Source organism: Melanostigma gelatinosum (genome assembly GCF_949748355.1).
Source record: "Melanostigma gelatinosum genome assembly, chromosome: 15".
In the NCBI taxonomy this organism is placed as follows: Eukaryota; Metazoa; Chordata; class Actinopteri; order Perciformes; family Zoarcidae; genus Melanostigma; species Melanostigma gelatinosum.
In genome coordinates this window covers 10,990,260-11,007,365 of record NC_136648.1, presented here as the reverse complement: position 1 = coordinate 11,007,365, position 17,106 = coordinate 10,990,260, and the positions used below count along the sequence as shown (strand labels likewise).

Sequence of the window (17,106 nt, the reverse complement as noted above, 5' to 3'; positions counted from 1 at the left end):
GTGTGTTTCTCCAGCACTTGCAGTTATTAATGTGCATATTTACTCATCCGGTTACAGGTGTTAGGAATTCATTGTTATATTTACATTGAGGGAGTTTAGTTTCCGCTCTCATCTAGTGCAGCTCACGAGGGTGAATTAGTCACCGTCTGTTTGTGGTCCGTCTCTGCATCGATTGATGGCCTCTCTTCTCTCTTCTCCCTGCAGACATTGATGAGTGTGAGAACCCTGATGCTTGTAGCCAGATCTGCATCAACTACAAGGGGGATTTTAAATGTGAATGCCATGAAGGCTATGAGATGGACCCTGTTACTAAGACCTGCAAGGCTGAAGGTGAGTAGCAAAGCTCAATAATCAACAATGCAAGATGTCTGAGACAATAGGATTTATGTGTTGTTAGGGTTTCCTATCGGGTTGAAAATGAGAATCTGTGATTTGTCAAAAGGATGCCAGAGATTCTGAACGTGTTGTGCTTATGCTTCATGTCCCTGCATTACAGCGTAAATGAAATACTTTGTTCTTTTTGATATATATTACGCAGTTCTTAACCTAAAGTTGCTGATGTATAGACAGATGTTCCTCCACTGAAAGTACAAAAACCTGTGTTGTCTTATTGATAACAACACATTCTCTCAAATGTTGCGCTGCCTCATTGGTGCTTCACACTAACACTTTGGAGCCGCAGTGTCAAAAACCCTCCTCATCCCATAATCACAAACATCTTTCTGCTGTAAGGTTCCAACAGTTGCTCTGCACTTGCTTGTGCAATTGACATAATTGCTTAATCATAAAGAAAGCGAGCATCAACAAGGCGAGCCCTTGGTTTCTCCCGGGCCAAATCTGTCCTCAAGTGTCCTGTCACATTGGACAGTTTCCTGAGTGACTGAGTGATGTGTTCAACCATGCGGAACACTTATAATTAGGTAATAACAACTCTTCAGGGGTACCTGGTTGAGTCACGGTGGATGCTAATTACATCAAATTGAACCTGGTGTCCCGTTAGGCTTGTTGACAACAGTTGTTGGACTAGTGGAGACCAAAGTGAACTGCTTAGAGGCCATTTCATTTTCTTTGCAACCTTCACCCATGGCCAAAAGCTATTAACATGAGGCTTGCAGAGAGAGGCCAGTTTATATCTTTACAATCCATTTCCCCTAAAATGTTGATGATTTAATTGGCAGGAAACAGTGAGTCAAATGAAATGTGGTGATTTGGTCCCTGTGGCTGTCAATTGCTGTGATTTCATTTCCCTCTATTAGGCTGAGCTGATAACAAAGCTCAGCACTCACATGTGTGTGTTTGCATTCGTACACACTGTATGGACAGCAGAGGACTATTTCCCCCTTTAGAGGGGTTGGAAATGCTGTCATTGTAATGGCCAGATTTGGAGAACACTTAGTCCTGAACAGCACTGCCATCATTCAGACTTTGAGGTGGGAGAGGGAGGAAAGGGAAGAAAGAGGGAAACGTGCAAGAGTGCGATACTACAACGAGGTTACGACACAGACTGTCAAAAGGAAACTGAGGCCAGCTATTAATGAGAGAATATGATATCTGCCTCTGGAGATAACTGGCTGCAGCTGCCATCCTATTACCATGCAGTGTCAGAAAGACAGAGGCTCAATATAGATGTTACAAGACCAAGGTGGGCTGTAGTTGCCAGCAAAAAGTGATAAAACCTTCCCTGTGGCATCTATTACCCACTTGACTTTTTCCTGCCAGAATTATAGGAAATATTCACGAAGATGGCATGCTAATATAAATGCGTTTACGGCCCCTGTTCACATTCGGGGCTAATTAACATGCATCCTGGGTGACCTTATCACAAGTGGACAGCTCTAAAAATAGGTGAGTGCACCCAAAACGCTGTGATGTAGATGCTCAATGCTTAGCTACTCAACTCAACTCAACTTATTTAGTGAACTTTTAATATTTAGTCTTCATAATGTCTTACATTTGAAAATGTATACTGGTAATATGAATTCAATTATGTAAATAATGATTTAAATGAGCATTTTTAAGAATATGGAATGTTTTCAAAATATTGTGTAAAACCTGGCTATACATAGCCAATAATTCCTGGTCTACATCAGAGCTAAAGTGTTGAGGTATTGTTAAAATGACATATATTTCTCAGAGGACTGTGATTTCATATTGTTGTATCATGGTTTCATATCCTGCTTTGTTGGTCTCATTTTGTGTGTTTTTTGTGTACTTCTTTACCTGGTATGCAAATATCCACTGCATGTCCTCTTCCATAGCTCTGAGGCTGACAGCAAATATGTATTTTTAGCCATGCTAGCACCGTAGGTTTAGGAACATCAACGTCTATGTGGATGTTAGCATTTGGCTCAAAGCACCACTCTGCCCAAGTCCAGCATCACTGAGCCACTAGCATGGCTGCACACGTCTTGTGTTTAGTAGTTGTTTCAATTTCCCGACTGATAAAATCAAATAGGAGTGAGAAATAGAAAATCTAATCCCAAGTGATCCCATGAGATGCATTTGAGATGGATTCTGCAGCCAGGGGAGACCCGCAATCCATAGTTGCCTCTATAACTGACACAGTGCAGGTATAAAAAGACGAGGCCAAAGAAATTCTAAGTCAACTTACACTCATACGATTTTGTCAACTAATCGATAAGTTGATTTAATCGACAGATCTGTAAAACTTTCTCCAAAATCTTGTGTTTACCACAGATGTGTTTTTAAGTTTTTTGGCAATAAGTCATTCAGCATGAAGAAGCATAAAGAATGAAATATTAACAATAGAAATCTTAGGCACCCAGGTATCGACATTATTCTGTCGGTTTAAATTGATTGCAGTTGAAGAGTGAGATGAGGGAACTCAGTAACTGATGCTTATTGTTTTGTTCGGCGGCCGAGAAAAGTGTAAGAAACCCGTCTGCTTTAGCTTTGTTCAAGGTTGTTTATCGGCCCTCAGAGGGAATTACTGCATCGCTCATTCATGTCTATTTAGTCCTCCTGCCTGTTCGAAAGTTGACAGCTTGCTGTTTAAAGAGGTGCCGAATGCCAAGGTACTGCGAATCTATATTTGCAAGGAGAAGGTAATAAGGTCCGTACAACTTAATGATGCATCCAGACACACTGATCAATACTGGAACTATGCAGCAGCGGTTTTTAAATGAAGGATTATTGTCCCTGCACTCTTGTTAGATGAGGATATTGAGCTGTATCATGCAAGCTTTGTTGTGTTATTTATCTGCGCGAAAAGACGACAATAAGAGCATCGACTTGGGTGCTACATGCTACATGCAGCATCACATTAAGCTGCAATGCCTTTTGACACTTTGGTGAAGCCTCTGTGTTATTACAGTAGAGGAATGTCATCCACTGACACGCAGCATCATGTCCAACCGTCTTATCCAAGGGTTTTGGTGCTGAGCTGAAAAAACACCAATCTCTCAGGCTTTTCGGCATCTTCATCCTTTTTGTCCTGCCTTTGCAGCAGAATAATGTTTCATGCTTTGGGTTTTATTATTGACACGCATGCAGGTACAGACATTATTTCTCATCTCTAATCCAATCTGAATCCAGATCAAGTTTGCTCAGAATGCCTTAAAAGTTCATTCCACTGGCTAAAGGTTATATTTACTTTATTACACTTTACTTGCTTGCTATATTTGAACCACGTAAGGGGTGCTGTGCAGAGAGGATGAGTGCAGCTCCTTTCTAATAAGAGATAATGTCATCAACCCGTCTTTCTGGCCCTTTACCAAATTGTCAAAGCTTATTCGACCGGTCAATATTGCAGTACATACCAACTCCACCTACCAACAAAGTATTCCTCTTACTAATGTATTAAACCTGCATCTAAATTGCTTTTCACTGGGACTGATTGTACATTTCAGCTGGATAAACTCTTCCATACTTGGGCTGCAAGTTCACACTTTTTCAAGGGCAATACATATTGTTGTACTTTGTGTGCAGGAAAGAGCCCTTACCTGCTGTTCACCAACCGGCATGAGATCCGACGCATCGACCTGGTAAAGAGGGACTACAGCCAGGTGGTGTCCACCCAGAAGAACGCTGTAGCTCTGGACCTGGACGTGGCAAACAACCGAGTCTTCTGGTGCGATCGCTTTCACCGGAAAATCTACAGGTAAACGTTTACAGACTCATTTATCGGACATTTTCATAGATCATAAACTCCTGGATTTGAAAACCAAACCTCTCTGACATTTTGACAACTTCAGATTTTAGGCAAAATAATATAAATTTGACTTTATTGACCCTTGAAGTGCCAAACCATATATTGTTGCACCCTGGCGTTATTTTATTTACTGAGCATCTACTTGTAATCAACTGAGACAGTGGTTCAGGCCTGCTACTGTGGTAGATTCATTTCACCCATTGTTATCCCGACTACGATTTCTCCCCAGAGTGTATTCTAATTGGAGCACTGTGTTCTCTTTGTTAAATGGATGTTAAGAGAAAAGCTCTCTGGGGAAACTAAAATTGAAATTCCTGTTCGGGAGCTCAGCTGCCCTCACCTCACACCTCTGCCGGGGCCAAATCATTAGCGGGCAGGGCAACCCATGAGTTAGGCCTTGTCTATTCTAATAAGTGGTGCACCTAAGAAGGATGCCAACCACCCGGATGAACCTGCTCAGCGCATTGCCCAAGGCTACAGCTCGCATACCGGTCCCATTCTCCACCATGAATCTTTTTTGATAGGGTGCCATGTAATAATAACAACAGTGTATAAAGAGTCGTTATCACAGAATAGAGCTCCACCAGGCAGTCAACCTCCCTCCACTCCACATCCATTCTGTGATAATGGCTGGTTTTCTGTACACTATGAATCACATATTCTCCTCCCCTCAAAATACTCGCTGCGTCCCCCTCTGTCTTAATCCCCCCCCCCCCCCCCCGCAGTGCCTTCATCCATGAGGCCAGTGACCCCGCCCAGCAGGTGCCGCTGCTGGATTCTCTCCTGCAGACCCCCGTGGGTCTGGCTCTGGACTGGCTCCAACACAACCTGTACTGGGCCGACTCCGGAGACAAATCCATCTCTGTGGCCTCAGTGGACGCCACCAAGAGACGCGTCCTCATCAACACCGACCTGAGTGAACCCCGGGCCATAGCGCTGGATCCCCATCAAGGGTAAGGAGGAGGAGATGTGTGTACATTGTCCAGGAGCACATTACAAAATGCCTTGACCGACACGATTCATTTATAATGTATGCTAATTACTAAACTGTATGCTATTCATTTACATAAAAATATACAGTATGTCGGCATAAAATTGTCAAACTGATTTATATTGGTGACCCAGCCCTATATCTCTTTGAATATGCTGGTAGACACTAAACTGATCTATTTTCAAAAATCATTTTCAATGACTCCAGATATAGCTATAGAGTTCACCGCGGGACCGAGCAAATTAATAAACATAATCGTCTTCTGAGACCATATCTAATGGTAAATATAAGAGAACGCTTGTTGCTGTACGTGGGAATCCAGAATAACAAGCCTGTGACCCATTTAGCACCCTGACTCATTCGAGTTTGTACAAAAGATGATTCTGTTCCTGCTTTGCTGCTCTTTTGTCTTGTGTTGTGATGTTATGGTGCTGAACGGACAGCTCCCATAGAGTGCTCTTTACCCGGATCACCATCACCAGACAAATAATTGTATTATAAATGCTGAGAATCTCCAAAAAATGTGAAAAAGGGGAAGCTATCTTAAGATAAAAAGGAATAATACTTGTGCAGTATGAGATTGTTTACTTCCACATGTCTTATGTCTTACTGAGTGCAGCAGCACAACATGAAGACGCTGTAATAACACAATAAGTGTGCTTCCTTTTGTTCAATCCAGCTTTATGTACTGGTCCGACTGGGGCAAGCGAGCCAAGATCGAGAAGGCCGGGATGAATGGAGTGGACCGACAGGTGCTGGTGGCTGATAACATTGAATGGCCCAATGGCATCACTCTAGGTGAGAGGAGAACAGCTGTTTTTCAGCTCCCGTCCTTCCGTTATATATTACACAGTGCTATATTGTCCACCTATTGTTGTGTGTTTCTGAATGCGCCTCAAGCAGAGTCCTTAAAAAAGAGCTAATGCACTCAATCAACGCATTGTAAGTAAAGGTCAAAAGTAATTCCAATTATAAGGGTAAATGCTAAATGACAATGGCAAGAAACAGATTAATAAAGTTATCGCAGTTGCTTTGAATGATATTTGAAGTGTGTTAGAAGTTATAGATCATCACAGTAAAACTTGCGGTGGTGTAATCGTGAGAATCTGACATTTCGAACCGTAATCAATATCACCTAAAGGGATTTGTCGGTTTGTTGAGTACAAGAGTGCTTACCGTGAAGACGATCAATTTGTCTTCAGCTTGGAAAAAGTCCTTTTTACCTGTGTGTGTGTGTGTGTGTGTGTGTGTTTGTGTTTGTTTCTCAGATGTAGCCAACAAGCGTCTGTACTGGGTCGATTCAAAGCTGCACCTTGTAGCCAGCGTGGACCTGAACGGAGCTCACCGCAGAACACACGTGTCATCCGCAGAGAGGCTGGGACACCCCTACGCTCTGGCTGTTTTCGAGGTTTGTGTGCAACAGATTTGTAACGGCTTTGCCGTTGTCTGTGGTATCATCCAGACTCCCACATCTCATCATATCTACATCTCTCTCATTAGCCTCGCAGGGGCCTGCAGTGTGACTGGGAGTCTGAATGCAATGACTGTTAAATTCAGTTGTGTGTGTGTGTGTGTGTGTGTGTGTGTGTGTTTTCCCTTGTGGGATTGACTGGCTGAGAATACTAAACAGAAGACAGCTATAGAGCAGCCCAAAGCAACCCACGCACTCATGCTTTTGGTCATAAGCCAGCTTCTCTGTGTGTGTGTGTGTGTGTGTGTGTGTGTGGGCGTGCATGCTTTTACGTGCCTATAAACTCTTGTCTGGCATGTCCATGTTGTTGCTTCTGCAGCAAAGTCCCAGCCAGTGTCAGATGGCTGCTAATGACATCACCCAAGTGGCCTATTCCCCCGTGGGACTGGAGGGGAACTGGTCTAAGTGGGAACAGAGCAGCAGATTTCATACAGCAGCAGACCAGATTTACAAGCATGGATTTGTTGAAAAATTTCAACTTGGGTTTGAATTGCATTCAATTCGTGACACCAACACGAGATTCAAATGTCCGTCCTTTTACAGTAGCAACAGAGTAAAGAAGCCTCAACGCTGCAGACCTGATCTAAAAAGCAGAGATGAAAAGAGTATTCAGATCCTTACTACAAGTAAAATTACATATATATATTATTGGCTAAATGTATTTAAAAGTATCAAAAGTCAAATTGAGCAAAAGGCTCCTGTTCCGTGTTGTATTGTCATACTGTTTATTGTAAAATGTAATTATATCAAATAAATGTATATGAATTTAATATTTCTAATTTTCTATCAAATAAAAAGGTAGACAAAACATGATTGAAAGGCTGCTTGAACACGAGTGCATCAATAATATCCACCAGTATCCAATCCAGGATTATATATTTTGGATGTAAAATCTTGTAAACTGCAAAGTAACTACAACGATCAAATCAACAGAGTGAAAAGTATATTTCCCTCTGAAATGTAGTAAAGTATGAAGTAGAGAAAATGGTACTACTCAAGAACAAGTACTTTAAAATTGCAATACTTGAGTAAAATGGATTAAAGTTACTTTCCATCGCTGCAAAAACGTTTTCTTGTTCCAAAGAATTGCTGTTTAGAATACAAGCTGCTCACATGTCACTGTTTTAACCTTTTAAAGTGAGAACAGCAATAGAGGCAAGCTGTCCAAAGCGTAAGCTTGAGGCTTTTCCTTCCTGTACTCTGCTGTTAGTCCCGCCTGCAGGCAGCACTGTAGTGCAGCTCACAGAGATGATGACACGTTCCCTCTGGTGGAATACCTCATCGATCCGGGGCGTCTCTGCCCGGTTGGGACAACAAGGTGACCTGCTTGTTCAGGATGTTGAGCATTCACCAGCCCGCATGTTATTGACTGGAGCTTGTTGTATTGTGCATCACATTACCATGTCTTTCTGACTCAGTGACTGACTCAACACACACACACACACACGCGCACGCACACACACACGCGCACACTCGTGTGGCGAGGCTTATTGTCTCGCTAGAGATTAGCCGGTAGTTTCTAAGGCAACCGCGAAAATATGTCAGACTGTCTTCTTAAACTGTTGAGTGAGTGAACTGGGAAAACAAAGCAAACAAATCAATAAATAAACAACAAGCACAGTTAAAATGAGCCTTTGAGCTCCTATCTTTTGATCTAAATAGGATGCGTTTTAATCATTTAAGACCTTATGCTCTAACGAACCACAACGGATGTGCCAGACACTTGAAACCTATAAATATAAAGCCAGTAGATCGGTTGAATCTTCTTCTGGGTATTACCTGCTGTTTACTGTTGCACTCCAATTCAATTAAAAAACATGTCTTAGTTACCATTAAACCTCTGCATTTGCATTTCCTTGATAGATTCATCCCCTCATATTATTAGCAGCGAAGGCCACATTAACACTCTCTTCTGCAAAAGAAAATGAATTAGACTATGTGTGTGCCAGCAAGTATTTATCAGTGCATATTTCACTTGTCCTAATTTTCATTTTATTATTTTTCCACAAATAAATTAGACTGGAGCATTTACAGCTGTTAGCGCTGCGTGTTCTCCCACAGCATGCGTCTCATGTGAGGCGGTACGCAGTAGTGCTTTGAGCTAGTGCGACCATCAGCATGTTAACATGCTAACAACCTGCTAATAAATAGGTATAATATTTACTATGTTGACCATTTTGGGTTAGTGTGTTACCAAACTTAGTTTTACATGTATTTGGTCATAAACAAAGTATTGGACAAATTTAAATGTGGACCAGATGATGTTGCTAGAGAAAAGTTGTGTAATCATAGAGGTTATTATAATTAAGATTGTACAATTCAAGTACATACTAACTCAAATTTATTTTTTTTATTTTTAGAGGTCGGATGTCAGGGACTGTTCTATTGTGTTAAAAATGTAAAAAATAAAAAGTTCCTAACTCAAATTTATCAGAAAATTGGATTATTTTGCACTAAAGTTCTTAATTTAATGAGAAAATATTCAGTATTTTTCATTTTAAGCATTTAATTCACACAGAAATATACAAAACCATGTTGTTATTTCATATAGACTATTTATTTGTTGAATTACCAAAAAACATGCATTTTGAGATGTATATTGTTATGGAGATATGAACTGAAGTGTTTGACCATGTCGCCCAGCCCGAACTGCCAACAAACCCAACAGAATTAATACCCACATCAACATCAATGTAATCGCTCCACGTCGAACATCAAGTAAAATAGATATTATTAAAAAAGTGACATACAAATTTTGACTTTGATCGTTTCGAAGTTTCTCCAAAAGCCGTAAAGTGACCATTATTTTTATTTTGGATTGTAGAGATTAGATATGATTCGTAGTTGAATGGCTCCGACTTTTGAGGTCGCCACCCACGCTGTTGGAATTGCTAATATGTGCTCTTGGGTTTTCAACCCAACGCAACCCTGACTGACTTGTTCTGCGTATTGCTCATATTGAGACGATGATTCTCTCTCGTGTTTCAGGATCGTATCTACTGGACAGACAGAGACAGGTCGGCGGTGTTCATGGCCAACAGGCTGACCGGTCAAGACATCCACACGCTGGCTGAAAACCTCAACGACCCCCATGACATCGTGGTCTTTCACCAGCTCCGCCAGCCGCAAGGTGTGTTCACACAGTATGAGTGAGCGTCTTGCATGTGCGTCTGCGACCACGTTTCCTCAGTGGCTCCATGTCGACCCTGGCACATGAATAAATGATGGCGAGGCTTGTGACTGCGGAGGAGGGATCAAAGCATTGGGAGCAGCAGTACAGTCACACATCTGTCTAAACCCTGCCCCGGCCCGCTTTCCTCTTAACATGACGATCCGGATTTGAGTGGAACTGAACAGAGTGTTTTTAATCATGAATGTGAAGGCTGTGTATTTCCTTTCTTGTGTGTTTTTCCAATTTGATCTTCATACATACCTGTTTTTCCTAGTTTGTATCGTAACACGATGCCATGAACACAGTGGTGTAGCACCTGCCACAGAGCCCAGGGTCTTGTTCATATTTACAGCAAGTTTCTGTATGATGCCAGATTTTTATTCTTTTAGCTTTTGTTCCCGCATTGTAATGCGCTGCTTTCTTGTAAGGGAATTCAACAGGGTTCACAGTGGGGAACAATAAAGTGCATCAACTTCTTCTATCTCTCTCTGACTCTCTGCTTATCTCCCCATGTTGAATGCGTGATAATCGTATTTATAGAACCATAACTGTGTAATTCTCCATGTGTCTCTCTTTCTCTCTGCCGCTGTCTCCAGGCCCAGACAGCTGTAATCTGGGCAGCGTGGCGAATGGAGGGTGTGAGTACTTGTGTCTCAAGGCTCCGCAGATTACCGAGCACTCGCCCAAATACACCTGCGCCTGCCCCGACGGGCAAGACCTGGGGCCTGAAATGAGGGGCTGTGTGCCAGGTGAGTGTGTTTACCAGTGTTATTTGAGAGCATTAATAAGTGATCAATATTAGGCAGAGTGCCACATGCTTACGGTGTAGATAATCAGATTCTGCTTGACTTAAAGCAAGCTCTTTTTTTTTGTGATGAGTTTAGGCAGTTGTCTGCTGGACCAATGCTGACAAATGTTCTCTTTGTAGTTAATACAAATAGAAAAAAAAATAGAATTATAATAATAATTGAAGAATAGATACATTAATAGATAAATAATATTTTGCATTTTAAAGCACCTTTCAAGGGACCCAAGGATGCTTTTTGTAGCCAGAACAAATAAAAACAATAACACAAGATAGAAGATGAATCGTGATTTTCTGAATTCAATTAAACATTTTTTTAGATTGTATTGAAGTGAGCCCTGTACTGCCTGAAACATGTTGCTTATTGTTAATAACTTGCTTAATACATTTAATCGCATTTAATACAGTAGAAAATAAGATCAATTCATGTTTTTTTTTCTAGTTGGTAGTAATAAATAAAAAGAAGATGAGATATTCTCCCTTCAAGCAACATATTTATTGACCCTGTAAATAAAAAAAGATAGTTGCTAAGCGACACATCCAGGCGGTGGGTACAATAACATGGACCACTATGCAGTGAAATGCAATCCAACACCACATCTATGGAACAAATACTCCATTTGTTGTATCGCGTTGCATTATGATGTATGGTGTTGATGCCAGGGAGGGGACAGCTGCTTTGAACAGATCAGTTGTATTTGAAATCCTCTTGACGGACAGGTACAAAGTCAGATTTTTGGTCGGCTCATTTATGTTTACGTCATGTTTGTTATAGATCTTATAACAATAATTCAGTTTCTGGAGCGAAAGGTTTCTATGGTGCTCTTCGTTTCTCTGCAGCAGCACCGAGAGACGACACGACACCGACATCCTCGCCTGCTGCTGGATTTACACCTGGCACTAGAGCCACTTTGGCGGAAGACTTCCCACCACCCTCGGGGGGAGTGTCACAGGCGGACGCCACCCCTCACTTGACCACAGCTCCCTCTGGGGCCCCCGAGCCCCTCACACCCCTCTCCACTCTGAAGCCTTTGTCGTCACAAGACTCAAAGGTGCCGGGCTCGCACTCCACTGCCACCGCGATGGTCATCTCCACCACACCTGCGAGGGACAGCAGCGTCTCTCAACACTGTAAGTGGGCTGTGAATTCAAAATAATGTTCAATCAATTCTGCGTCTGAGTGAAGATACTGGAAACAAACTATTAATACTGTGACCAAGTCTCATTTCGAGACTCATAAGCAGATATGTAAGCATTCACTCCTTGATGTCACATTCTTACATTCACTCTGAGAAAGCCAGCACGATGGGATTTTTATTTTTCATGTGCCCTCTGTATGATTTTGCGAGGGAAGAGTGGCCCATTCAGGAGTTAACAAGAGATGCGGCCCAATTCCCTGATGAAGGGGGCACTTTCACCTGAGCGTCCTCATCTCCTGCTAAGCACCACATTCTGCAGTCCTACTCACACTCATAATGTAGCTAACAACCTCACCCTCAATGTAATAACGATATTAAAGTAAGGCATCTACGAGCCCCAACAACCACGCGCGACTGACTTTAACAGGACTGATCGATGGTTGTCTCTCGAAAATGTCTCCTTTCACTCAATAGATTGTGCTCTGTGTGGCCTGCAGGGTGTTTGTATGTCAGCCAGGACATGCATGCGCTTAATAAGTGTGTTAGTAAGCATGTGGAATTTAAATGAGTGTGAGGTGACATTGGAGCCTGATGGCGCCTGCATGGATGAAGTGTAGGAGGTCAAGGTTAGTGTCACGGTCACACTCCAGCAAATGCCAAGAAACTCATCATTTCCCTCTTTTTCACGATCTGTCTCTCTTTGTAAAACACTCACAGCCACACATGCATGATCAGCCACTCTGTTTTATCTCCCTTCTCCTCCCCCTGCTCTCCTGTCCCGCCTCTCACACTATCTTTTTTTTATCCCGTACGCTTCCTCGCTGGCGTTCTGCTGTCTTTTCTGACCCTCGCTCTAACTCCTGTTTCTCGTCCCGTCTCTCTCTCTCTCTTCAGCTGGAAGGGAGAATTTCCTCCTGGGCGAGAACCTGACAGTGGCTGTTTTGGGAGTGGTCATCCCCATCGGTAAGTCACCGGAAGCCTTCTTGTCTGTGCGCGTCCGTCCGCATTAAGGCCTGCAAGGCTGCATAAAAGCTGCTGTCTACTTGCTGCCTGTGGCCACTCTGTTTGTGTATCCATTCACACTAACCCTGCTGTGGCAGGATGAGAGAAGCCTGGCCCACAGGTCTTCCTCGCTGAGGTTTCTCAGAAGTCATTTTTTGTGCGTCTGACATTGCTGCCACGCTGCATTATTCACTTCACGCTGTGTTGTTGTGTTGGGTTCTGCTACAGACAGACTTGTCAGTTGGCCTTTTTCACTTTGTGTGCAGCAAGAGAGCACGCAAAGGGTCTGTGCGCGTCAATTGCAAACATATTATACAATAGTGGTATCTAGCCATCCAGATAGTTTTGTTTTTATGTTTCCACATTTTGAAAACCAATTAGGTGGACCTGCTAAACAACCCTCAGATACCTGCTACACATGTCAAGCTTTCTGTTTTCATGTGGCACTTAAGCAGTGTGCAGTGATAACAGTGGCAGAGGTTAACAAAAGCAGGGTTTTCATATGTAGCCCACACCTTTTATCAGCTGTAGATCCATGCATTGGTTAAAAACGCCGTCTGTGGCTATCGTTCTATATGAAATACTTAATGGTTACAGAGATGACATCATGCCAAGAGACTGTGGCTAAAGCTTTGTCTCCCAGTTGATGATGCATGTAAAAGACTGATTTGTTTAATTATTGCAGTTTACAGCTCGTTAGTCCAAGTGTTATAAGTGCAAATGTAAGATCAGGCTTTTATTTCTTCTGTAGATTTGATAAAAATAATGTTTTTCCCTGGAAATATTTTGTCTTGGGAAAGCTGGTCTTACTTTGACACCACGTATTACAACAAAGGCTGGATGTAGAAAAATATATGTGTGAAATATTACTTCTGTGCATCTGGTATAGTAAAGCCAATGCAAAGTGAAACAGAATGAACCAGTCAATTAGTTCAGACGGCCGGCTCTCATTATATACTCAATATGGTGAGCAGACAGTACGGGAGAGAGAAGGAGACACAATGACACCTTTAATGGTGCTTTATTGGTGAATTTAATAAAGCATTGTGAGATCACATTGCTTATTCAAGGACACATTTGCTGAGTTGCCAAGAGGCCGTGATGTAATGTGATAGTTAAAATGTGCACTCCCCAAGGATAGTTTAAAACTAATTTACTCCAAAGCCAGGCCTCACACAGCTGATTCAGAGTCTGTGTTAAAAATGTGTTGGTTGGTGTACGAGCCGACTTTAACCCGATGTTTAGCCGAGCCACCCACACAAACAACCTCTATCGCTGCCCATCCCGCCCTCTCTGTCCCCCGCATGCCTGGTCTTCTCCTCTGTGTGCTTCTCATTTCATGCCATGGACTCGTAATGCCTGGTTAACGCTCCCCCTTCCCGTGTTCCTGCCGCTGTGTGTTAAACGCATGCAGTTCCTATCGTTGCCACAGTGTTGTTCGGCCTGGTGTGCGCCGGGGTCTACCTGGTGTGGCGCAACTGGCGACGCAACTCCACCAAGAGCATGAACTTCGACAACCCCGTCTACCGCAAGACCACTGGCGAGGGCGAGGAGGACGAGATCCACATCGGGCGGACGGACGGCATGGGTCACCACGCGCACCATCACCCGTACCCGCAGGGCGTCAACATGGGACTTGTAGGAGCTGGAGGTGGCACCTGCCCGCAGTTCATCGCCCTGCCGCTCGGGGGCAGCATGCCCGATCCGGGGACTCACTGGTACACGGAGCAGCCCATGCTGTCCACGGCAAAGTGACCCACGAGAGCGGATTCGGGGGAAGATGGCCGCTTATAGGCACACACGCACACGCAGTGAGGTCAGGGGGTGACGTGGACCGAGTTTGCAGAAAGTACGAACAACATATCATCAAGTGTTACATGCAGCCATATTCTGTGCCAATTTCCATTTGAAAAACTGATTTATTAAGACGAACATGATTCTGGAAAAATGATTTCATACCGTATCTGTGCTGGAGCTAGATCTGCTTTCTTCAGCAAATGCTGAGAGTTAAATACAGAATTTTTAAAGTGTTGTAATGTGTTCCCAACATTGACCTGAACTGGAAGATGGAAACGGACGGGTTCCTCTTTTGGAGTCTTTTGCATTGAAAAGTGAGTGAGGTGTGTGCTGTGTGTCTTATATTTTGTGACGGGGCATGGTGAGAGGTTCTGTTTCATCCTCGATGTGTTCATTTGGGCTTTGTGTTATTCCTGGTTGGCCGTGTAGCTCTGGGAACACTGTTGAGGAAGGAGGAGCTCTGAAACTGGGACAGCAACTGCGTTGGCGGGACAATCTGTACAGATTCATGTTCGAATCAATCACAAATGTCATACATGTCATTACTGGCTCTGTCGTTTGTAGTTTTCCTGAATGGGTTTTCGTTTGTTTGATTTTTTAAATTTTTTTGTCATTGTGACTGATTTTAAAGAAAGCTCAATAACCTCATGATATGCTTTCTCTCTGATTCAGAGGCAAGCCTGTAAGGGTGAGCTGTCTTGCGTTTAGGAGTGCAGTTGATTTGAGGGGAAATCTTTTTATTTGACCTCCAACACCTCAAAGGTTTGGGATAGTGCAGCAGGTTTGTGGATTGAAAAGAAGAAAACAGACATTAATAAACCTACTGTACGAGAAGAGAGGGCGTGAGGTTCGAGGGAAGAGGATTTTACGCAGGAGTTCTTTCCTATTGTGACTTGTTTCGATGGTAAATGGTTTGAAAAAAGCAATAGACTCCAGATTTCAGTCAGGCTGCAGTGTTACGTGGTTTACAAAAATCCTTGAGTGTAAAATTGTATTTGATCAGCCGCTTTTGACAAATGCGCACACAAGTACGCACAGGGTGCAGTGATATCAAATGCACGCTGTTCTCCAGAGGGACGGATACAATGTGCACTTGCCCTACGAAAACACAAACAGCATGCATAATTGCTCACCAGCTGACAATGCAGCCATTCATTGTTCCAGGCGAGACACGCAGACACTCACAAGAGCAAGCCGTGGGGGGGGGGTGCATGATGAAAAAGACCAGTCATGTGATATAAACATAGAAAGCTAAAATCTGACTCTGATGTAATGAGGTTGAGACCAAATTGTCAGTAAACATGCTTCATGCTGGTTTAGACACTGTGTGTGTGTGTGTGTGTGTCTGTGTGTGTGTGTGTGCGTGTCTGTGTGTGTGTGTGTGCGTGTATGTGCGTGTGTGTTCACTATTATGCATGTGAGTGCTAGTTTCATCCCTCAGCCATATTTGAACCGTTTTGTATGCTCTTTGTTGCACAACCCTCTTAGAATGCCTTCTGCATTGTGTGTATTGCATGGAACAAAACTGTGTGAAGGTGCGTGGATACACAGGTGTGTGTGTGTGTTGTGTGTGTGTGTGTGTGTGTGTGTGTGTTGTATGTGTGTGGCAGTGGAGAAGCTTTGAGGGTGCTTTTGAGTCATTGATTTGTAAATATGTTTTCATAAGGTTTTTGATAATGTATTATACAATTATGTAAAAGGAAAGATGTACATAAGATTTTAGATAAAGTGTTGACATGTATATTAATTTATTTGTATAAAAGCAGAACACTGCATTCCCTGATTGTCAGAAATCTGAATTATCCACCAAAGTGGTTTGTGTCGTTTCTTGCTGTGCGCCATAACCGTAAAACACGGTGTCCCCTTATCCCAAAAAGCTCCCACATCTGTTTCAACCTTGGTGTTAATGAGAAGAGTGATTTTTGTTTATTTGTGCCTTTTTGTTTACTTTCTCATTCTCCTGTAGTATTTTTTTTCATGAAAAGGACAGGGATCAGCCAACTACTGTACATGCAAAGATGAACTGTATGAAGACCAAACTGGTTCCACTTTTTGATTTTCTGTAATGGATTACTTTGGAATATCTCTATATATTGATATATAAAATCTGACTGAAAATTTCCTTAACGTGTGACGTTTCATTTTCTAATATCACAGACCTGAACCGGCAACAGCTGTCTCCGGAGCCATTATGTTTTCGTGTTGTCCGTCTTGTAAATGTGCTCTCTCGGGAACACCTGGAGGGAATTTCTTCGAATCGGGCACAAACCGCCTCGACTCAAGGATAAGCTGATTAGGAATTTGCTGAAGTGGTGACATTTTGGACAGACATGGATGTAAACTGGTTCTAATAATTTGAGTATTTATATTAACAATGGGTCAAATGTGAAAGGTTTTGCTCAACGCTGCAGTTCCCCTCAGCTCTATGGAGATTTTAAAGCTGGTTTTGGTTTCCAGGATCCACAAATTGACTGTTTGGTTCAGTGTCAACACTTCCCGTTTTTAGATTTCTTTAGCCGTTTTCAGCAACGAAGCTCCGATGAACAAAATGTAAGCAC

At 42.7% G+C, this 17,106-nt stretch overlaps 1 protein-coding gene across 1 annotated transcript in view; it reads left to right on the top strand.

Annotated features, from left to right (window-relative positions):
* LOC306789328 (low-density lipoprotein receptor-related protein 8-like) overlaps positions 1-14,506 on the top strand; it is a gene marked incomplete at both ends in the record, with an annotated part of 67,568 nt that extends 53,062 nt beyond the window's left edge. The window contains 10 exons of the mRNA XM_079285228.1: positions 205-330; positions 3,949-4,120; positions 4,897-5,124; positions 5,842-5,960; positions 6,431-6,570; positions 9,622-9,763; positions 10,402-10,554; positions 11,451-11,741; positions 12,644-12,712; positions 14,166-14,506. Of these exons, the coding sequence (XP_079141354.1) occupies positions 205-330; positions 3,949-4,120; positions 4,897-5,124; positions 5,842-5,960; positions 6,431-6,570; positions 9,622-9,763; positions 10,402-10,554; positions 11,451-11,741; positions 12,644-12,712; positions 14,166-14,506 (1,781 nt within the window). The remainder of the gene's footprint in view (positions 1-204; positions 331-3,948; positions 4,121-4,896; positions 5,125-5,841; positions 5,961-6,430; positions 6,571-9,621; positions 9,764-10,401; positions 10,555-11,450; positions 11,742-12,643; positions 12,713-14,165) is intronic.
* Positions 14,507-17,106: the final 2,600 nt, after the last annotated feature.